This window comes from Acanthochromis polyacanthus, chromosome 1, assembly GCF_021347895.1.
Source record: "Acanthochromis polyacanthus isolate Apoly-LR-REF ecotype Palm Island chromosome 1, KAUST_Apoly_ChrSc, whole genome shotgun sequence".
Classification (NCBI taxonomy): Eukaryota; Metazoa; Chordata; class Actinopteri; family Pomacentridae; genus Acanthochromis; species Acanthochromis polyacanthus.
The window spans coordinates 36132036-36156590 of record NC_067113.1 but is presented as its reverse complement, the minus strand read 5'-3'; the positions used below and the strand labels follow the sequence as shown (position 1 = coordinate 36156590).

At 39.9% G+C, this 24555-nt stretch overlaps 1 protein-coding gene across 1 annotated transcript in view; it reads right to left on the bottom strand.

Annotated features, from left to right (window-relative positions):
* foxg1a (forkhead box G1a) overlaps window positions 1-24334 on the bottom strand; it is a 32933-nt gene extending 8599 nt beyond the window's left edge. The window contains exon 1 of the mRNA XM_051944606.1: window positions 22478-24334. Within this exon, the coding sequence (XP_051800566.1) occupies window positions 22691-24019 (1329 nt within the window). The 5' untranslated portion in view covers window positions 24020-24334 and the 3' untranslated portion in view covers window positions 22478-22690. The remainder of the gene's footprint in view (window positions 1-22477) is intronic.
* Between the last annotated feature and the right edge of the window lie 221 nt (window positions 24335-24555).

The window sequence follows — 24555 nt, the reverse complement described above, 5'->3', positions numbered from 1 at the left end:
TTCAGTCCTCAGACTGTCTGAAGTTTCAATCTAACAGAGATCTACTGTGGGACTTAGAAGATTTCATCCCTCAGACTGTGTGAAAGCTCAGGTCCTGAGGACTCGGGAGGTCTGGAGGCTTTGGAAAGTCTTGGAACTGAGGGTTCAACCCTCCAGCACAAAGGCTGAAGTCCAACCTCCTGAGAAAAACGGTCGAGTCGAGAAAAAGTTTTTTTTAAAAACTCGAAAAATGACAAAAAATCGATGATAAATGCGTAAAAAAAAGAAGAATTAGTATCTGAGTGAGTAGCTCAGGGGGATAAGAGGAGAGACTACCAAGTGGAAGGTAACAGGATCAAGACCCACCACCAGCAGTTTTGTTTCTTTGTCAAAGTTTTTCAGAAAATTAAGAAGGGTCTAGTCTTGAACCAGCAACTTACAGCTCCATAGACAAACCCTTAACTCACTGAGCTACAGATCAGATAAAAAGAAAGAAACTCGTCGTCCCTTTGACATCGTAGTTTCCAAGTGACCACATGGGCGGAGTCTGGGTGGAGTCAGGGCGGAGAGTGGGAGGGGAGGTGGGCGGAGTAGATGTACAGAGGTCGCCACCCACCTCCCCCCCTCTCCTCCTCCACCGCCCACCACACCTTCCCCCGCCCGACGAGTTTTTTGAAAATCCGAGTCTTGACGGGTTTCCCCAAGTTTCTGGAGTTTCCCACCAGGTCAGAGGCAGAACAAGTTGTCATGAAGAGGTGTTGAAGGTGAGGATGGAGTGACTTTTTACAGCGACTAGAAGGAAGATGACTAGAAGAGCAGGTCTTTAACCAGCATCCATAAAATCCATGGAGCTCCAGAGAAATGAAGGGAGGTCAACTTTTATCAGCCTCCATCCAGATGTTCAACTTGATGTCTTTACTTTGACATTTTTAGCTCCACAAACCTTTAGTATCACACTTTATGATCATTTATTAGGACTTTAATGGAATCCAGCAGCAGATTTAGTTTTTGTTCACAAACTTTATTCTTGTCGTCGTGGGACTGCAGGATTTAAAACTGTTCCTTCTATCTGACCTCATGTTTATTAGTGTTAGTGCAGAAAGTTATTTTAATTGTCCATTAGTCTGTTAAAAACCAAATAATAAATTGGATTAGTCAAGAGGTTTAAATTTCTACTTTGTCAGATTTTAAATGACAAAAATATAAAATATAAAAATAAAGCATCTTGAGACAGTTTGACCTGTAATTGGTGTTATATAAATAAAAGTGAATTTAAATTGTATGTATCATGGAATGTTGGAGGAATTCAGACATATATGCTGGAAAACACATTTTCTTTGTCCATTAATCTGTTGATTGTTTTCTCCACTAATTCATTTCTTGTTTTGGTTTATTAAATGTCAGACCCAAATATATTCAGTTTACTGTCATAAAAACCAAAAAGATTTACATTCATGATGCAGGAATCAGACAGTTTTTCACTTTTTATCTTAGTTTAGTCAGAAAAATAGACTATATTGCCAAAAGTATTCGCTCACATGCTTGACTGAACGTCAGTGACATCCCATTCCTAATCCGTAGGGTTCAATGTGACGTCGGTCCACCCTTTGCAGCTAGAACAGCTTCAACTCTTCTGGGAAGGCTGTCCACAAGGTTTATGGAGTGTGTTTATGGGAATTTTTGACCGTTCTTCCAGAAGCTCATTTGTGAGGTCACACTGATGTTGGATCAGAAGGCCTGGCTCTCAGTCTCTGCTCTAATTCATCCCAAAGGTGTTCTATCGGGCTGAGGTCAGGACTCTGTGCAGGCCAGTCCAGTTCATCCACACCAGACTCTGTCATCCATGTCTTTATGGACCTTGCTTTGTGCTCTGGTGCACAGTCATGTAGGAAGAGGAAGGGGCCAGCTCCAAACTGTTCCACAAAGTTGGGAGCATGGAATTGTCCAAAATGTCTTGGTATGCTGAAGCATTCAGAGTTCCTTTCACTGGAACTAAGGGGCCAAGCCCAGCTCCTGAAGAACAAGCCCACACCATAATCCCCCCTCCACCAAACTTTACACTTGGCACAATGCAGTCCCACAAGTATGGTTCTCCTGGAAACCACCAAACCCAGACTGGTCCATCAGATTGCCAGATGGAGAAGCGTGATTGGTCACTCCAGAGAAGGCGTCTCCACTGCTCTAGAGTCCAGTGGTGGCCGCTTTACACCACTACATCCAACGCTTTGCATTGCACTTGGTGATGTACGGCTTGGATGCAGCTGCTCGGTCATGGAAACCCATTCCATGAAGCTCTCTGCTGAAGCACTGTTCTTGAGCTAATCTGAAGGCCACATGAAGTCTGAAGGTCTGTATCCATTGACTCTGCAGAAAGTTGGCCACCTCTTGGTGCTATGCGCCTCAGCATCCTCTGACCCCCCCCTCCATCAGTTTACGTGGTCGACCACTTGGTGGCTGAGCTGCTGTCGTTCCCACACATTTCCACTTTCTTATAACACAGCTGACTGACTGTGGAACATTTAGGAGTGAGGAAATGTCACGACTGGATTTGTTGCACAGGTGGCATCCTATCACAGTTCCATGCTGGAATTCACTGAGCTCCTGACAGCGACCCATTCTTTCACTATTTGTAAAAGCAGTCTGCATGCCCAGGTGATTGATCTGATGCACCTGTGGCCATGGAAGTGATTGGAACACCTGATTCTGATTATTTGGATGGGTGAACCAATACTTTTGGCAATATAGTGTAGTTGATAATGTGTGAATTGTTGCAGCTTGTGAGCCGTAGAAGGTTTTAATGTTTGGGGCCGAGTGTCAGAAAACATTTAGAAACCAACATCAACAAAACACTCAAAGATTTGAACATCATTAAAGGGAAATCCAACTTTTGCATGAAAATGTCTAATTAAAGAACATTTATTTCCAACATAAATGTGTGATATTCATCCTCTGGAGCTTCTCTTCACATCGTCTTCCACCTGGACTGGTTTGGTCGGAGCATGAGCAACAAACATGAAAAACTGCACTTTAACATCAATGAATGACACTGAAGTTTAATCTCTACATAAATGAGACTGAGTCTGGATGTGCTGCTCTGTCATTAACTCCTAAGTTTAGGGAAAGTTCAAACTAAAGAGGACAGTTCAGATCAGACTTGAGAATGAGCTGATTCTGAACAAACATCTCAGACTTTCTGAGCTTCAGCACCTCTAGAAGATATTTGAACAACAAGCAGCTCCAGAGATCCAGAAGTTGGAGAGAGTTAGCTTTAGCTGAGCCACAGAACATGTGGGACGCTAACCTAGCAAACATTTAGACTTTTCTCTGTGAATTCTGAGAAATAATTTCCTATTTAATGACAGAGCTACACATCTGAACTCAGTCTGATTAAAACAGACTAATTCAGTGCCATCCATCCAGATTAAAGTGCAGTTACCCAAAATGTTTGTTGATGAGCTCCAACTAAACCTGTCCAGGTAGAAGGCCACTTTGACAAACAGGAAGTGGAAGATTCTAAGCAGATTTATAGAAGGGGGAACCGGACTGTACTAAGTGTGGTCCAGTATAGAGGGGGGGGTGTTTGTGGGTTTTTAAGGCTGATAATGATTATTAGTGAGACATTTGGAGGAGATATTCATTTGCAGTAAATGAAAGTATTTAAAATCTTGGAGTTGATGGCGTTTTTTCATCCCAAAAGCTATACTATGATGTTTTCTAAGAGACATACAATGCTACTCTGTTTTGATTTATTTTATTTAGCCTTTATTTATACAGGTAATCTCACTGAGACACTGAGTGTCATTCTCAAGAGAGACCTGTGCTTAAATAACATTACAAGACAACATTGAGTCACTGACAAACAACACTAAGGGACCTGTACTAGACAATATAACAACACAATAAAACACTGAGTTCCAGACAAACAGGGTCATGACAAAAAACATCGACATTACAATGGATGTGCAAAGCGCCGAGCAATGAAGTTAAAATGTAAAAACACTAAGAATGAGACAAGTCCTCAAAGATGATTTTTCCATCGTGTTTAAAAGACGTTTGAAGTTCTTCATGCCTTCTCCGCTTCATGCCTTCGTCCAACCGGCCTCCGTTGACTCGTCCCGCCTGCCGTCTCTGGAGCTGAAGCTGGATTGGATCAGACCAAAGTACCGTCCAATCACGATGCCAGCTGCCTCTCAAAAGGCTCCTTCATCTGGCAGCACTTCTTCTGAGGGGAAGCTGAGCTTCAGCAGAACTTTGCAGATGTGTTCCAGTGGTTGGTGGATGAGTGGGGAGATAGAGAGGGACCTTTGAACTGTTCAGGAAGGAAAACAGGGACCCACTGGTGGTTTTAGTTTAGGGTGCTACTGCGGAGTGTTTTGGATTTTAACCCTCTGGGAACCAGCGTTTGGACTGTTTTTGTGTCGCTCCTCACCTACTTCAGACAGCCGGGACAGAACAACGTTTTGTGGGCCAAAGACCAAACTCTGACACTTGTTGGGCGACACGCTGTATTATAGGCTTTTTAATTGACATACTGTATTACTATGACTTTTTTGTTTTCGTTTTGAACAGTTTTAAAAATTACTCTACTTTTACTTGTGTAATGAACTATTATTCTATGTCATTTTTTAGACCACATATTACACTCTGATGTTTTCTTGAATAACATACTATTTTGACCATATACTGCAGTCTGACATGTTTTGAACCACCTATCATACATGATAATTTTAGGCAACATCCTATCATTTTGTGCTTTTTGAGCCACATAATAATCTGTGGTTTATGGTTTATTGTCTATCATTGGTGTCTATGGAGCGCACAGGGACTGTCTGCAAATCGCAAAACCGCTGCAACAGCGAAGAGAGACACAAATATTCAATAAGTTCACTCTGATACACTGTAGTGTCACCAAAATCCCATCCTATCTACTGATTCATGTCTATGCTCACTAGTCTGGTCTGATGCAGTCTCCATGATGACGTTTCATGAGTACATCAGAACCAGGTACAGACAGTTACGTACTGAGAAACGTCATAGTTTTCTTACCTCAAAGGTACAAAGCTGCTTGTCTTCTCCAGCAGCAGGAAACGTCTTCAAAGCTTCTTCAGATCCAAACAAAATACAATCAAAAGATCAAACTAACATCATTGGTGCATTCAGTTGCAGTCTGACAACAAAGTTGTGTTCAGAAGCTCTGGAAATCGGAGTATCAGTGATGTAAAATTCCAGTGAAAACTTGGGAAATTAATAATACAAAATTTTTCAGATCAGGGGGGGCAGTGGCCCCACAGAAGATCTGCCACTGCCCAGCAGCTCCACAGGCTTTAAAACACAGGTGGTCACTCAGAGACAGCCTGACAGCTGCACAGGAGCTGGGGAGCGAGTAGGACGGAAATTTTCACAAACCTGGAGTTCTCTGGAGTAAAAACGTAAACTGGATTGTCCCAAAGGCTACATATTCCCATAACAGCAAAGTGGAGCGTTTTTGTTTTTTGTTTATTTACCCGTGTGATATTTGGAGTGTGAGTGTGTGTGAAGCCCGTGTGTGGCAGCCCCGCTAATAAATGACGTAAACACTCAGTAATAATACACACTGTAGAAGTACAGTCACCGTAAAGTACTAATCCACGCTGCAAATGTTTGTGTGTAGCCCTGGTATTACAATCGGTTCTCTGGTAATAACTCGGTGACCTGCAGACGTAAAACAGCTTCAGCCTCGTCAACTAAACTCATAATCTGGTTTGTTTCTATGAGTTTAAGAAGCAGAAGAATTCTCTGAGCTCTTCAAGAGAAAAACTTTAGTTTGTGTGAAAAATCTCAGAAATCTGTCTAAAGTTGGATTAAAAGGCGAGTCTGCCTGTTAAAAGGAGTTTGTTTTTATTTTGCAGCTTTGAGATAAAACCTGGAATACAGGAAGTGAAACGTTTGATTTAAAAATACAGAAATAGCAGAGAGCAGACATGTTTCTGTATCGTCTCATATTATTATGTTCGGTTGCTGCAGTTTTAATCTCTGATCTGAACCTGAATCAGTTTTAATCTGAGAACCAGAAACTAAACTGAAGCTTCTGTCGCTTTAAATCTGAACTCTGGTTCAGTTCAAATGTTTTACTGCAGAACACAAACAACTAAAACACTTTTAACCCTCTGAACTGAAAAAACAAACATTTATTTGGTTATTTGTTGTAATTTACTAAATAATTAGAAATCTTAAATGTCCAGGAGGAATTTTCCAGAAATGATGAATCGTGTCCAGAAAGACTCACAAATGATCAAAAACGGTTCAGTGTGTCCAAGATGAGTTCAAACTTGACAGAAATCAATCAAAATTTGTCCAAAATGACCTAAATTTGTCCCAAAAACCTTTTAATAAGCTAATAGACTCCGAGAAATTTTAATTTAGAACTTCAATTAACTTCTAGTAACTCATTTATGTCTCAAAAAGTTTTGCTACGGCTGTTTTTTGTTTGTTTTTTTTTGCGGTTAAAGTGAAACATGTTTGAAGTACAGTGCTGTAAAACCACCACAGAGCTGCAAAACCGCTGGAAAAAGACGTGAAATCCCAACAAAGAGACACGAAAGCACCAGAAAATACGTCCACACACATAAAATCACAGCAGGAAGCAAAAAGTCCCTGCAAAGGCATAAAAACTGCTGCAGAGCCACAAAACCACAAGAAAAAGATTCAAATTCGCTGCCAAGAGACACGAAAACGTGACATAAAGATGTTAAAGTGAAACTAAAGCAAAACAAAACGACACGAAACTGAGATGTGAGGCTTAAAACTATAAAACAGAAACTTTTAACAAAATAAAACTATAAACTCAGAGAAATATATAAAACAGTGATGAGAAGAAACAACCGAAGCAAAGATCAGAAAATCTTTTTCTTTTTCTGGTTTGGAAGCGGCTGGACTGAACCATCGGAGCAGAACGGGGGGGGACTGAAGAGACAACAGTTAGAGATGGTTTGACCCGACAGGAAGCAGAGGAGAAGAAGAAGAAGAGGAGGAGGAGGAGGAAGAAAAAGGATGAAAAGAAGAAAAAGAAGAGGCAGGAAAAGAAAAACAAAAAGAAAAGAAGAAGGAGAGCAAGAAGAAGAAGAAAAGTGAAGCTGCTGCTTTAAAAGCTCATTAACACGATTATTCACGAGCCGTCGACTGTTTTCTTCTTCATTCAGAGAAACACACACATGAACACACACACCGAATAAAATGGCAGGAAAGAAATTGTTCCAGAAATGTCAAAAATATCAGTAAATATGTGATAAAATGTTCTGAAAAAATACAAAAAAAATACTCAGAAAATGTCTCAAAATATTAGGAGAATTTGAGACGAATCTTATCAAAAAGGAATTATAAAATAATCAGAAAATGTGAACAAAATACATTTTGCTCACATTTTTTTGTTGCTCCTCACCTAAAATTGTCTAGAATATTTATATAATTTTATAACAATTCCAGCAAATATAAAATTAAACTTATGAACTGGATATAAAGGAAAGTAAAGCAGCAACCTGCTGGAAAATGTGATGAAAGAGATGGAAAAATATTCATTAAATTATTTAATCTCCCACAAATATTAAAGAAAGACATCCCAAAAGATTAAATAAAACATGTGAAAAATGTGAAATGCTCCCAAAATGTCAAAAACATTAAATAAAGAAAAAAAATCATTTTTTTTTATAAAATTCCAAAAAAATATTAAGAAAATCTGAACAAAAATAAAAATGAAATGTCCTAAAATATTCAGAAAAATCCAAATGGAACATGTTCCACAAATATTCTTCACAAAATGTTCGAAAAAAACATAATAAAATCTCCAAAAATATTTTTTAAAAATTAAACTAACGTTTTAATAAACTGTGTGGAAAACATGTATGAAAGAATCAGTAGAACATGCAAAAATCAGTTGAAAAATCTTCATGGAATGCCCAAAAAACATCCATAAATATTTATTTTTAAAAAATGTTACAAAAGCATAATAAAATCTCCAAAATATTTGACAAAAATCAAACAAACATTTTTTATAAATGGTGGGAAATAGTATCCAAAAAGATTTTTTTAAAAATCAGAAAATTGCAAATATATGTTGAAAAATTGTCCTGAAATGTCCAAAATATTTTTGCAAATGTTAGTAAAGCATAATATTATTTTTATTATTAAAAAATTAAAATTATTATTATTAATATTGAAGAAAAATGAAATTTTTAATCAACAGTGATGATGAAGAAAATGAATCAATAAAATGTTTTAAAAAAGTGCAAAAATATGTTGACAAATCCTCCAAAAAATGTCCAAAAAATGTCGACAGATATTGTAAAAAGTGATAGAAAAATACAATAAAATCTCCAAAATATTTAAGCAAAAAAAATGTTTAATAAATTGTGAGAATAAATATTCAAAAAGAACCAATAAATCTGTAAAAGTACGTTGAAAAATCCTCAAGAAATGTGCAAAACATGTCCAAACAGTTTTTTAAATCTTAGAGTTATAATAAAATCTCAAAAATATTGATAAAAAATTAAACAAACATTTTAAACATGTCCCAAAAGAATCAATAAAATATTTTAAAATGTGCAAAAATATGTTGAAAAATCCTCATGAAATGTATAAAACATGTCTAAGATGGATGGATGGATGGATGGATGGACAGATGGATGGATGGATGGATGGATGGATGGACAGATGGATGGATGGATGGATGGATGGATGGATGGATGGATAGACGGATGGACGGATGGATGGATGGATGGATGGACGGACAGATAGATATGTATAAATAAAAGTCAAACAAATATAAAATAAATGCAGAGAGTGAAGCAGATAATCTGTTGTTAACAATCTGATCAGATTTCAGAACAAACTACTGTAATGCTAGTTGTTTTTGTATATTTTTACCTCACTGTGGTGTTTTACTGCAGTAAATGTCCTGCTTGTTGTATTTATAGAAGAACTGGACTCAAATCTCAGAGTTATGTTTTCTAACTTTGACTTCAATCATAATTTAATACGAACAAAAACTAAAGAAAAGTTTGTGGAGCTTTTTCAGACGATGCCTTCAGGAGAAGCAGAAAAAGTCGGTAAAAATGGGTTTAGTTCAGATTCCTGCAGATTTACAGTCTGTGTGTGTGTGTGTGTGTGTGTGTGTGTGTGTGTGTGTGTGTGTGTGTGTGTGTGTGTGTGTGTGTGTGTGTGTGTGTGTGTGTGTGTGTGTGTGTGTGTCTGGACCTCATCTGGACCAATCAAATCCAGATTAGCCGTTTAAAGCAGAAAGAAAAACTCTGCAGACATTCTTCTCTGAATCTTAATCGTCGTTGATCGACAGCCGGCCTGAGGAGGCTGAAGACAAGAATGGACACACACACACACTAAAACACACGCTAAAACACACTGAAACACACTAAAACACACACGCTAAAACACTAAAACACACCCGGCAGCTCTCACTCTCCTCTAATCCGAATTATTCGTGGGCATTTCTATTCGGCTCTTTGGCCTCAGATCGGCTTTTTTTCGCCCAGAGGTCACATGGCAGCAGCAGATCAACTCCCCGGTAACACCAGTAAAACCAGTAAAACCAGTTAAATAAAGATAGAAATGTGTGGAGCTGCAGCAGAGATTAAAGTGAACTTGATCCACTTCAGGGACGGAAACTGGATCAGAAACGAACTGGAAACGCTTCAGTTTACGGAGTTTCTGTTCAGTTTGTTTGTGATTCGGGACCAAAACTCAGATCTGTTCAATATTTGAAATACATTTAGAGAATTTCAGGTCAGAGAATTACAGTTTTAACCCTCAAAAACAACCTGTGGAGACGTTTTAAAGGTTTCATACAGAACAGTTTGATCCGATCAGAATGACTGAATGGATCCAGAAGATGTAGTTTTAATTACTGGACCTTAAAAGTGGAATTAACTGCATGTGTGGTTAGTCTAGGAACAGAAGGCTCCAACTTGTTGCTGTTTTGACGAAACATCTGTTGAAAAATATGACTTGAATGATATCATCATAATTGACCTGAAACTTGTTCAAACTGACACTAATTAATAATTATTAGTCCTTATAAATGGAAGATGCTGGTCTGGTGCCTGCATAAAGTTACTGTAAGCAGGGGCACATCTAGAGAAAAAAACAGGGCAGTAAAGGGCGGCATCCACAGAGATACACATCTATGTCTATTTAAGTAATTATTATTTGTCAGCCAATCCTAACCCAGCTAACTGTCGTCCACATGAACGTGTGACCTCGTATCTGTAGCAGCAGAGACGGTACGTTGGCTACGTGGTGCATTCAAAAGCACTCGGACATCCGAGTTTCACTCTCTATTTGTCCTTTTTGGACTTTCGCTCTTTACGGCGGCCACAAACTTCCATATACATTTTGATTTACATCGTTCCACTCTGGGTGGCAGCTGGGGCGGCAAGGCGTCTTCTAGGGGTGGCAGTTGCACCCTTTGCCACCCCGGTAGATCTACCCCTGCCTGTAAGTGTCGATCTATGGATGGATCCATATTTGTACTAAAACAGTCTTTGGTCCACATTTCTCCACCCGTTGAGGCTCTGACATCAGTAGAACCTGATGGTTAAAGTTGGACCAGACAAGGTTTCAGTTTTTAGATATTTAGACTTAAAATATCCATAAAATTAGTCAAAATTGTCCAAAATGAATCCAAATTTCAACAAAATAACATAAAACTGTCTAAAAAATCTCAAAAATGACAGGAATTAATCTTTATTTTCCTATAAAAATGATAAAACATGCTAAATGTCCGATCCCAGCTGGTCTAGTGTCTCCGTAAAGCTGTTAGTGTTTAGAAATGGATGGATCCATTTTTTTTGAGCCACTTTCAGAACCACTGAGTTCTCACAGATTTAAATTCAGACTTTCAGAGTCTGAATTAAACTCTGAACCTTAAAACCAACCAGCAGGTTTGAACTCATTAAAAGAATTTTTTTTTTAAAAAAAATCACAAATTATCAACTTGAAGCTGTGAAACATCCAGAAAGAATCTCCTGGTTGTCGACTTTCCGACGCTCCTTGAACGCATCACTAGTCACATTTGGCTCTATCAGGAAAAATCAACTAATCTGACATTAAAATCTGAATATTCTCATCAAAAACAAGGAAAATAAAAATAATAAAAACGACTAAAGAAAATGGAGCTAATTAATTTTTAAATGTTTGTCATCTGAAATGCTTCTGTTCAGAATTAAACTAATTAATAGATACAATTAAAAAACGTGGAAGTACTGACTGGAAAAGCTTCATTTTAATGAGTAATTATTGCAAAATTAAATGTTTTCGCTGCCAGTCATTAAATAATTAAAAACCTTTAACTGTGGAGGAAATCTGGTTCCTGTAACTCACTTCAGTTTGTTGGTTGAACAAAAGTTTATTAGAATTTTTCTGAACTCATAAAGTTTGATACAAATCTGCTGTTTCATTTTTTTACCTCAAATGTTTTTTTATTCGTGTAAATGGGTCTAGAGTCGGTTTAAAGGCCTCAGAATGAAATGTATCTGCAGTGAAACAAACAGAGAGAATATTAACAACAAATTATTATTATTGTTCTTATTATTAAATATTTCATCCATAAATACTCTGAAAACAACCAGTTAAACTCCAACATCACGGCCTCAAAGTGTCAGACCTGCTGGGAATGGATGAGAACAATTTTTTTAAAAATTAAACAAAAATTTAAAATAACAAATAAAAATTGTGAAGCAGCTGATCACATTTGATTTAAATTATTTTCTGCTCCGGTTTCAGATCGCCTACTGATGTTTTTTTTTTTTACTGTTTCCAGAAACAAATGTTGTTTATTTAAAAACAAAAACACACTGACGTCACCAGATGGACAGAAAACGCGTGTGTGACGTCACGGGCTCGAGGCCTGTGACTCGTTTGGTGCGTGAAGGCCGCGACTTCACTTGACGGTCACGCGCTTCGCAGGCACGTCACACACCTGCTCTGTGAAGGCGCGAACGTGACGATCACGTGACGCTGGAGTCACCGCAGCGTGAACGGGAGGAGGAAACTGTGCGCGTGACCTGCGGAGGAGCGAGTGACGCGTGAACAGCCACACACACACACACACACACACACACACACACACACACACACACACACACACACACACACACCTCCTCAGGCTGTTTAATGTTTTTTTCTAATTTATTTTGGATTATTGATGAATTATTGATTATTTTATTGGAAAGGTTTCAGCCTGATTGGTTTGTATTAATTATTGATTCTTTATGTTTTTTTTTTTACAATGTCTGAATCTTTTTAAAAACTACAAATGAAATGAAAATGATTGATTTTAAATTTGATCTTCTGTTTGTGATTTTCTTCTGTTTCTGTTTTCATAAATTCAGTTTTTTTATCATAATGTGACTGAATCTGAATGACTTTATTGTGAAAAGAAAAGCTTCTTCCTGTTTGTTTGTTTATGTTTCATGATTTATTTTCTATGTTTTTGTGCTTTTCATTGTAATAATGTGACTGAATTTAAATCTTTTAATGTGGAGGAGAGAAAAGCTTCCTGTTGTTTGTTTTGTTTTCTGTGTTTTTAATTCTATTTCTTATTATGATGATGTGACTGAATCTGAATGATTTTGCTGTTGGGGAAAAGCAGTGCGTTGTTTCTTTATTTTTATTTTAATACTGTGACTGAATCTGAATCATTTTATTGTGGAAAAGAGAAAAGGTTTCCTGTTTATTTGTTTGTTTATTTTCTGTGCTGCTTTTGTGTGTTTTTTGTGTGTTTTTTTAAAATACTGTGACTGAATGTGAATCATTTTATTGTGGAGGAGAGGAAAGCTTCTTCCTGTTTGTTGTTGTTTACTTATTTACTGCCCTTCATTAATAGTTGACCTCAAACACTCTGTTGTTGTCTTTTCCAGACTTTCTGCTGCTGATCAGTCTGAGTCTGAATCCAGTTTTTCTTCCAGAGTTTCATGGTTTGACGCTGCAGGAAATGAGTGGAATTCAGTGTTTTCTAGTTTAAATATAAAACTTCACGTAATCCAAATTAAAAATTTTGAAAATACTGTCATTTCAGATGAGTTTAGGTTCATTTTTGACAGATCCTCTTTCCTGTGGTTCTGTTCTTTTAGAGTTTTCAGCCTCTTTTAAAGCGTTTAAATTGAAATCTGAAGCGTCTTTCTGCTGATAAACTGATCCGGTTTGTTCAAACACTGAATCACATCTTCACTTTATCGTCTCCAACATCTGGATCTTTAGTTCCTCTCAGTAACTTAGACTTTCTGCTGTGCAAATGGAGCAGGTTGAAGCTGCTCCAGGAAGTAGTCGGGCCCTCAACGACCTCCAGCTGACCTTCTGACCTCCATGTTTGACCTACAGCGTCTCCAGATGATCCTCAGCAGATTAGAGACAAAAACATTCCGCTTTTCCACCAACAGACGGACCGAGAGGATTTACAGATGAAGCTGCTGACGGAGGACGATCAGCACGCCGCTCATACAGCATCACATAGAACAACAGATGTTTAACACGTGAACCCTGAGAGCGCTTAGAGCCTGATGACACCAAAGGAACGAAGAAAAACATGAAGCTGAAGCGCTCAAACATCTGGTTAGACTTTTATGGTTTTAGAATGTTTAGTTTTCTAGTTTGGTTTCAATTATTTCTTCTAACTCACAGAATAAATGAGTTAATTTTAATGACTAATTAACAGAAACAAAGTAAAGAAGAGAAACATCTCAGAGAAGAAAAAAAAAGAAGCTGTATGGATCCTCAGCAGAAAGATGGATGGATGGATGGATGGATGGATGGATGGATGGATGGATGGATGGATGGATGGATGGATGGATGGATGGATGGATGGATGGATGGATGGATGAAAGGTAAAAAGTAGGGAAGAAAGAAAGAAGGAACAAAAAGAAAAATGGGAGGAAGAGGGAAAGAAACAAAAAGACACTTTGGATAAAAGCAAAGAAAAAGATAAACAGGAGAAGGAGGAGAGAAGTAAAGGATGAAAGAAGGAATGGAAGGAGGAAGTGAAGTCTGTAGGAGGACTGGAGGCAGAAAGAAAGAAAGAAAGAAAGAGGAAAGTTTATCTGCCCCGTCTCCCCCGTGTCCTCCTGCTGCCTCCTTTATCCGCTGACTGCTGGTCACCCCATTTAACATGGGGCAGATAGCATCAGCGGGGCAGATATTGGGTTCCCCGGCTGCCATTGTTGGGGGGGAGGAGGGGGCAGTTCTAGCGTTACAGTCGGACTCGTTTAACTCGCTGCTGCTTTTCTTCACGGAAACCAACAAATTACCCTCAAAGTCCTGCTTTGTTGTTCAGCAGCAGCTCACAGGAGGGACAGACCGCCACCGATAACCAATAATCAATACATCAGGACCAATAACCAATAATCAATACATCAGGATCAATGATCAGTTCACCCTGATCGATCATCAGGATCAATCATTAACAGCATCCACATTTTGATCTAGAACTTTCTTCATCTGAGACTCAAACTGATTCTATTTGATCAGCTGATTGATTTCAGACTGATAGGATCCTTTTCGCTGGTTTACAGCTGTCGGTGTTTTCACAGTTCAGACTGTTTTTACGGTTTTCAGGTTCAGAGTGACGCTGTGGAGGAAACAACAGATCTGGACCTCATCTTCTAGAACATGCAGATCTACTGAGGCTCTAATCTGAAGCTTTCTGATCACTTACATGTTATTCCTTAAAGTTCTCAATCTGGAGACAAAAACAGGAAACCTCCTCCTCGCTTTCAGAGTTTGGGCTGGTTCTGGTTCTGGTTCTGAAGGTGCAAACTGAAACACTTGTCTGGAGTTATTTGGGGTTCTGCAGGTGAACGGTTCTTCTTTCTCTTTTCCATGTGGAGCCTAAAAGCTGCAGGTTCTAGAGTTCTGAGAACCTTCAGAACCTTCAGGAACCACACGGTTTTAAAGACAGAACCTGGTTTTGGTGTTTTGAAGGTCCAGTGATCTGCTGAATTTTCCATCTTGGTGATAAAAAGTGAATCTTATAGTTTTTAGAGCATTTAGAGTGAGAGGCTCATTTAACACTCATTCAAACACCAATGAAGTGCTGCCATTTCTACAATTTTCCTATTTAAGGTCAGAAAAAACTCTAAATTTCAGCTTCTTACTGATCATTTGGAGCATCCAGAGAACCACAGACTACGCTTCTGTTCTGCCTCATTTTTACCCTGAAGCTGCTGATCTTCATCACAAACTGATGTCGACGTTTTAGAGCCTCAAACTCTGCATGGAACCAGCAGATGGACTGGTTTTGGTGTCTGAAGACAACATGAAGCTGTTCTTCTAAAATCCTTCGTCACATTGTCGAGTTTTTACAGACTTTAGAGCCTTTTAAAGCTTCAAAGCACCGTGAGGCTCTGAAACGCTCATTTTTCAACAGAAACTGATGATCTGAAGCAACAATCTGCAGTTAAAGACATTTATTTTGGAATTTTTCTAATTTGGGGCCAAAAAACATCAACTGTTGAGCTTTTGGAGCATTTAAAGCTGTGAGGCTCTAAAGTCTCTAATTTGATGGATTTTGATGATTTTTTGATGACTTTTATTAAAATGTTCCACTTTGCTGTCAAACCTTTAGAGTCTCTGATAAATAAAGTCAAATGTTCCTCATTTAGTCCAGATTATTCCTCTCTGTGTAGATTCTGTTTCCAGTTTTTCTGCTTTAAGGCTGAAACATCACAACTGATTCTTTTAGGACTTTACTGATTATTTCTGATCATTTTTCACCAAAACATTCGTTATTTTTTCCTTTAAATCTGAATTTTCAGCCTGTTGACCTGAAAATCTCCACATTTTCAGGAAATATTTCAAACGGATGTTTTCTTTTATTATTTTCACATTTTCCAGTTTGCTGCCAATAATATTCAGACTTTTATTGTTGTTGATTTGGAGCCGAAAATTCCAAAATAAAATCTCAGTGTTGCTGTTTTAATGTGAACTGTTAAACCAGTAAAACCAGTAAAGTCTGCGTTTCTGGACACTCTTACATGTTGACAAACCACTGCTTCATGTCTTTGAAATCCTTTTTCTTTTTGCTGCTTCAGATCAAAACTCAAAGAAAATGACTGATTTTCAGGCCTGATGTTTTTTTCAGATTAAAGAAGAAATAAATCTAAATAATCCTCCTTTAACTTCAGTTTTCTGTCTGTCAGGTTTTAAAATTCCCTCAAATGCAGATTTAGGACAAAATGTTTGAAAATGTTCAAAACGTTCCTTTTAAAGCGGATCCAGAAAACGCCTCTGATCTGGTTTATTGTGACGTCTGAATCCTCCAGAACCAGAATTATTCCTTCAGGCTTTTTCTTTCTGATTTGCTGCAGTTTTCAAACCTTCGCAGACAAACGCTGACTTTAGACTGAATTTCCTTTTAAAACGCTGATTATCTGACAGAAATGCAGCAGGGAATGAAAAATGAAGACTTTGGGTTTTTCTGAGCCTCTGAATGAGTTTTAAAAAGATTCATCAGTAAAAATGTGAAATTCAGTTAAAAAATCAAACTTGATGGCAGAACTTAAATCTGACATTTAGTGGTTTCTTTCACTGAAGTGGATCTTTAGAAGCAACAGAAGCTGCTTTGGCTTTATTGATGTGGTTTATTTCATTTTTACTGGTTTTTTTCCTGTCAGGTCTGAAAATCTCTAATTCTGTCTCTGAATGAACATTTAAAACCTTTTCTAAATATTCTGATACGAGAAGCTAAAAACCTGATTTATGTTCCAGAGCTGAGAGTTAAACATCAGTAATGATGGAATATTATCAGAGTCTGAGCCAAAAGTCCAAATATTAAACCTGCACTTTGAGTCTTTTCTTCTAATCAAAGTCGATCAGCGTCACAACGGTGAAACTGTTTCCAGGTTTTTGCAGCTTTAAGGCAACATTTAAGGAGCTGAGGTGGAAAATATTCAGAATATTCTGCTGAAAGAGGCCAGAAATATTCCAGTAAAACGTGTTTAAGACGGAAAATAACAGGAATTTGTTCTCATTTTTAAAAATAATTTGGTACCAGAATTCCTCAGATTTAAAGTTTCTTCCTTTAAAGACAGAAAAATGTTGAAATATTCCATAAACTGAATGTTTTTGGTGTAAAATGTGTTTCTGCAGCATGAAGGGAGTGAATGGTTGATAACATTGTGTTTGGGTTCCTGGAGGCCGAGGAAGGACAAAAACAGAATTCTGTGATAAAAAACTGAAACATTTAACATCAGAGAGCAGAAAACGTTTTAAAGATCCAGCTGCTGCCAAAGATGCAAAAGGAGTCTAAATGTTCTACATGCTCTGGATTTTCTGCAACAAGAAGCTAAAAATGAGTTCAATGTTAAATAAATACGGTTCACGAGGATCACTGAAGAAAAACGTCATTTGGGGGCAAAAACTGAAATATTCCAGATTTGCCTCCAGAGTTTAAAGCAGATAAACGTTAAAATGATGAAACTGGTGCCAAAACTAAACCTGCTGCAGAAATCATGGAATATTCAGAGTTTCTGCCACCAGAAGCTGAAAATCACAGATAAATCTCTGGTTTGGTGTTTCAGTAAAATCATTAATCAGGTTTAAAATCTGGAGCCAAATATTCAACAAATGAGCTCAGAAGAAATAAATCTAAATATTCAGAGTTTTCTGCAGCAAGAAGCTGAAAATCTGCTGAAGGTCTCATTAAAAGCCTGATTTATGTTCCAGAGGTGATTTAAACATCAAAATAATGAAAAATGATGACATTAAATCAGAATCTGGAGCCAAATCTTTAACGTTTGATTTAAATGAGGCCAGAAAACGTTCTAATGAGGAATCTGCTGTTAAAGCTGAACTATCCAAATATTCAGAGTTTTTTTCTAAAAGAAGCTAAAGATCACAAAATTATTTCCATTTACAGCCTGATTTAGGCTGCAGAGGCCATCAGCAATAATGGAACATTTTAGATTCAACCAGAATTTGAGCCAAAAATTAAATATTTACTTTGAGTGTTTTCTTCTGGTCAGAGCAGAGAAATATTATAAATGTGGAAAATCATCTAAATATTCAGAGTTTCTGCCACCAGAAGCTGAAAATCACAGATTTTCCTCCATTAAATCTCTGGTTTGGTGTTGAGATCCGCTGTGATGTTTCAGTAAAATCCTTAAACATTTTTAAAACAGAATCTGGAGCCAAATATTCAACAAATGTTTCCTTTAAATGAGCTCAGAAAGCATGAAAACGATCCAAACTGTGGAGGAAAAGAAACGCTCACAGAAAGTCACCGCAGAGCATCACGGGAACCTGACGGAGCCCGGACACAAACAACAACAAAAAAAATAACAAACAACAGCAACAAGCAGCAGCACCGGGAGACGAACGGCGCCGTCAGTGCGCAGCCGCAGAACCGGCGCGGACCGACCAGAACCAGAACCAGAGAAAAAAAACTCAAAGAGAAGCAACGAAACCTCAGAGTGCACGTGGAGCAACTAGAGGATGATTTCAGGAGTAAAAACCGGATTTTAGTTCCTCTAAACGCGTTTTTTTTTAAGCTCTGCGTCTCTGCGCGTAAAATCCAAACCTAAACACATAAACAACCATCAGTGTGTAACTCTGCTGCTACACAACTACACAACAGCATCCAGAACCACAAGAACCCAGTCTGTTCTGAGAAATAAAGTCCAAATAAAAGCAGGATTTGTGATGTTTTAAGAAAAACTGAGACTCAAAATAAAAATATATTTAAAAAAAGAGTAAAAACTAGTTTGACCTTTGACCTCCTCAGACAGAAGCTCAACTGGAGATTCATTCATTCATTTATTTATTTATTGTTAGTATTTAAAGCAACACTGCTGCTTTATTCTAGAATGACACTAACTGGTGTAGATCTGATTTTATTGGTTTTATTCGCTGCTGAAGCTTCGATCTGAATCCACAAATAAAAACATAGATCTGAGGAATGATGTTGATTTATTTCAGGAAACGCTTAAATTTGGAGCTAAAACCAAAACATTCAGTCTTTTCTGTTTGATCCACTAAAACTCAGCAGCAGCGCGTCGTATTTTAGAGAGAAAATAAATCTAAATCATCTTTTTTTTCTGATAATAAAATGGATCCGGAGCTTCTGTGGAAAATAAACCGCTCTGATTTATTCTGAAGTTATTTAAATTCACACATTCAGCCTCATTTAAAGCATTTCTCTAAAGAATCTGAGGTTTTTACAGCAGCAGCTTCTAGAAAATGAAGATCTGAGTTTAATAAAACTATGGTTTGTGTCTTATCATATTTAGAAGATGTTATTCACATAAAAAAACAATAAAAACTGTTTAGAAAATCTATATTTGATGCTGAACGACCTCCCATGGAGCCAGAAATGTGTGTAGAGCATCTCTGCTCCTCCAAATAAATTCACACTTTTACATTTTTAGCTTCAGATTTTATCATTTGATGCCAAAAATTCTAATTCTTCTGTTTTCCTTTTGTAACCATCAGGAAAGGCTCAGATTGAATTTACTGATGTTTGAGCACAAACGGAGAACCAGAAAGAAATTCAAATGAAACCGCAGATAAACTGAAATTAATTCAGTCCTTCTTCGTCGTTTTAACGCGCAGAAAAAAAAGTGAAGCTGCGCCTAAAATTCTGGATTAATGTTCCACTGAAACAACAAACGGAGACAGAAAACGTTTTTATGGTCAGTTCACGAGTTAAAACACAGAAACCTGAAAATCTGCAGATTTCAGCTGAAAAGAGGAAAAACTGAAGCTCCTCAACACAAACATTCACATTTTATCCACTAAAAAAAACACAAAAAACACGTTTTTCTTCTTCAGGCTGCAGAAGATTCAAACTCCTGAAACCTGGAAGAATCTACAAATACAGAAAAACACGAAGAAGAAGAAGAAGCACAACGTGAGGAGCAGATTGAGGACGAGCTGCAGGAACAAAACGAGCTTCAGGCCGCAGATCAGCGGAACTAACTGCGGCTCCGCGTTCAGGCGCACTTTTCCTGAAATAACCGCAGATTTAAGCGCGTGTTCGGTTCAGTGTGAAGCTGAACGTGGATCTGCTGAAGTCTCAACAGCCCAGAAAGCGTTAAAGTGCAGAAAGAAAGGCGCGGAATGAGCTTTAAACCTGACAAACCTGCAGCAGAAACACGAGCAGAGGAGGCGGAGGAGCAGCAAAATGATTCATCTCTGCTCAGAAAACCACAGAAATCCAACAACAACAAGAATGAAATGAACAAAACCTCAGAAGTGAAGCAAAAGCTGCTCTAAAAATAACGGTGAAAAGAAACGGTTTAAAGAATCAAAGCAAACGAGCTGAGAAGGAGCAGCAGAAGCAGGAGACACGAGGTGAAAAATCTGCTGTTTTCAGGTTTCAGCTGTCAGATAAGAAGCAGAGAAGCTGAAACTGTGAGAGCAGCAGCAGCAGAAAGTCCAGACATGAAGACAGAACGTCTCCTCACCGCGGACTGACAGATTGGACACAAACGTTTGGCTCCGCTCCAAGAAAACGGAAAAATCCTGCAGATCTGAGGAGAAAGTTCGGCTTCTTCACACATTTAATCAGAAAAAAACCTCCAGCAGCGACACAGAAACTCAAATAAATGAAGCTTTTTAAAATAACTCAAAATGAAGAAACGTTTTTCCAGGTTTGATGCGTAAAAACAAGGAAACCAAAAATGGCACAAGCGTCGAAATCTGAGTTTGGTTGGAGGAAAAATGCAAAATGTGAGAATTTCTGGAACAAATGTGATTTAAATAAGCCACAAATAAACAAAGCAGCCGCTCACAAAACACAAAAACACACATAGAGACTGAAATGTGACAAAGATCTGCTTCCTGTGCGCAGTTAAATCAACACGTGACGCTTAAAATCAGCGCAAACGGGACTTTTGAGGGTATTTCTGAGGCCGCAGCGCCTCAGATTTCACTGTTCAAAAGCAGAAAATGTCACGAGGAGCAGCACAAAAAGCGCCTCACACACTCAGTCAGGCTCCAGCAGCCCGAACGCGACCTCTGGTTGCATCATTTGACACAGTTTTTCCACACAGACGCGCGTAAAATGTCCGTGCGTAAAAGCTTTACGCACAGGAGCCGCTGCGCCTTTCTGCGCGTAAACACGGAGGAGAGACACACAAAGAGCAGAAAACAGCAGAAAACAGCGGGATGAGTGCAGCTGGAGGCAGAAAGCACCTCAGATAGGGTCTGAAAGTGAAGAAGCTCAAAGAGGAAAACACAAATTTAAGGAAAATAATCGGTTGTAAAATTTAAAATTTAAAAAAGAATATTTGGAAAGCTACGTGGATTTATGGGTTTTTTTGTTTGTTGCACCTGTTGGTAAAGTGACGACACAGGAGGAAAAAAGACAAAAGGATTTGCTTTAGTTATGAATGTAACCTATTCTTTTATTTTTTTATTTTTATGATTAAAACATTTTTTTCTCTTTTTTTAACTTTTGTAAGCGACAAACACGGGAATAAGAATAAGACCACAATAGTATCACAACCATGAAAAATTGTTTTTAGAGACGACAATTAAAGGACAATCATTCCAAGTAGGTTAGATAATGAGGCATCTTTTCTTCTGTCAGACACACGGTTTTTACAGTGTTCCTCCTTTTCTACAACAGAAAAAGAAAGAAAGAAAAGCAAAACTCCAAATTACAAATAGACATTTCCTCTCTTCCTTTTTCTCTCTCTCTTTATTTTTTATTTTTTTTACTAATTATACAAAAGAACAAAAGAAGCAGGAGAATCGTGAACGTCCGTGTTTAGGAGAGAGAAGCAGGACAGGAGGCACTGCGGAAAATATCCATGAGAGAAAACGAGACACGGTTCAGCCTGAAAGCGGCTTCTCTTCTGACAGATGAGGAAAGAAAAAGGAGGCGAATTAAGGCAAAAATCCCTCCAACTGCTGCACCAGACTGCGCTCACATCCCCGCCAATTTAAGCACATGAAGAGATTGCAAAAGAAGTGCAATGAGATCTCGTTTAAATGGACATTTTCAGCAGTGGAGCAGGAGGCCCGCCGTGGCTCCAATACTGACTACAACTCCTAGAAACCGAGTCTTTGGTCTAGAAAAAGTACATTGAATGATGAGAAACAGCCTCAGGAGACTTTGAGCTTTTAGCAGAGTCGCTTAAAAAAACACATTCACTGTATAGAAAATAAAAAACAAAAAAATTAGTGTTTCAATTCCGTAAAATAAAATAAAATCAACTCTCCGCCGCTCCTCCGACCCGCATGAGACCTGATAATACTGCAGACATGCGGCTAGTAGACATAGGATTATTATTATTATTTTAGCTTTTTTAAATCTCAAAATTAGACCAAACTATTTTAAATACACATTCTCTAAAAGTAATGCCTCCTCCAACAAGAACACAACAGAAGAATCCGCTCTCATCTCCGTTTTTCTCACATTGCACGTCGCTGACTGACAGGAAGTTCCAGACAAACACAGACGGTATGTACACAGAAAGAAAGAAGCCAGAGAAGAGAAGAAAAGATTAAAAAATACCTGGGAACTTCAGGGCTGCTTTCTGTCTCTGTCTCTCTGCTGCTCTGTTTTGTTTTGCAGTTTTTAGTCTCTCCTCTTTTTCTATAGTCGGTAGTTTTATAATAATTCTGTCACTTTTTACATGTAAATGTTCAACTTACAGCTCCAGTCTTTAGGCTGAGGATGGGGGACGGTGAGGGGGACAGGGGGGTGGAGGGTGAGGTTCTGGGGGTGTTAGTGTATGAGCGGGTTGGAGGTCGAACCCTGGTTCTGGTGCGTAAAATAGTCAGACAAACCCCCGGACAGTCCCGAGGAGAAGGCGGGCAGAGAGCCGGACAGCGCCGGCCTCAGAGAGTCACAGGGCAGCGCGGAGGAGGACGGAGCCTGCGGGGAGTTGGAGGCCGAAGCCCGGGCGGCCTGCAGGGAGCCGCCGCCGCCGCTGCCGCCGCTCTGCGTGCTCATGGACGGATGCGGGACGTGGGGGAAAAAGTAGCTGGTCTGTCCGGCCAGCAGGTTCACCGAGCACGGGTTCAGGGAGTAGGTGGCCCCGGAGCAGGGCACGGAGAGGCCGCAGGGCACCGCCGAGGCCGCCAGGGCCGCCGCCGTCAGGTGGTGCGTGGCGTAGGGCAGGTCCCCGCCGACCAGCCGGTCCATGCTCAGCCCGTTGGAGGACGGGAAGGACGAGTGGTTGTTGCTCATGTTCTGGGTCAGCATGGTGCTGTAGGACATGGGGTGGGCCGGGTAGCCCGACGACGTACCGTTGTAGCCCAGCGCGCCGCCGGCCCGCGGGTGGTGCAGCGACAGGAAGGGGGACATGGGCCAGTACAGGGACCCGGCCCGGTCCATGAAGGTCAGGCCGGAGGTCAGCCGGGCGCCGCGCTTGAAGGCCAGCTTGGCCCGGGACGTGGTGGAGCGCCGCCGCAGCTTCCCGGTGGTGCCGCCGATGAAGACGTCGTCGCTGCTGGGGTCCAGCATCCAGTAGTTGCCCTTCCCCGGGTCGTCGTAGTGCCGCGGCACCTTGACGAAGCACTTATTGAGGCTGAGGTTGTGTCGGATGGAGTTCTGCCAGCCCTGTTTGTTCTCCCGGTAGTACGGGAAGTTCTTCATGATGAACTCGTAGATGCCGTTGAGCGTCAGCCTCTTCTCGGGGCTCTGCCGGATGGCCATCATGATCAGCGCGTTGTAGCTGAACGGAGGCTTCTCGTACTTGCCGCTCTTCTTCTCTCCGTCCTTCCCCCCGGACCCTCCGTCCGCCTCCTTGCCGTCCTTCTTGTCCTCCTGCTTGTCCTTCTCCTCCCCGCAGCTCTCCTGACTCGGAGACTCACTTTTCGGCTCCGCTTTGGGGTCCGGCTGCGCGGCCGGGAGAGGCGCCTTCTGCTCGGCTTCGTCGGCGCCGCCGGGCCGGTGGAGGTGGTTCTGGTGGTGGTGGTGGTGGTTCTGGTGGTGGTGCTGGTTCTGCTGGTTGTTGTTGTCGCTTTGCACGGCCTCGGGTACCAAACTGTTTATACTGAACGACGATTTAGGAATCATTTTCACCTCTTTGCGCTCTCCCATATCCAACATCACCGGGCAATGAGGGGGGAAAATGGCAACGAGCAAAAGCGACGAACACAGCTGGGCTTCAATCTGTCCTGTCTCTGCTGCGAACCAGGACGGGAAGGAAGGAAGGGGGGATAGATAGGAAGAAAGAAAGTATAGCCCAACAAACTATTTCATGTTCGGTTTGGGGAGAAAAAAGGAAACACACACACACACACAACACACATGTACACACACATCGATAGGAGACAGATAGCTGCAATTAATTAGGGAGCCGCAGCCACTAAAGCAACTCAAAAACATTGGTTGGACCTTTCCAGTCCTCAGCCAACCAGGGGAACATTAGGATTAAATATTAAGGCGTCCTCCGCGCTTTCAGCCAATCATGACGCACAGGGAAACACACACATCCACCAATGCCGAGCACGCTGCAAAAGATGCGCACACCTCCGGGAGAGAGTCGGTCTGCTGGAGGCTCAGAACCAGAACCGGACCCAGAACTGGACCCAGAACCAGAACCGGGTCTACATAAATCTGACAAACACTCCTCATGAGTCCAA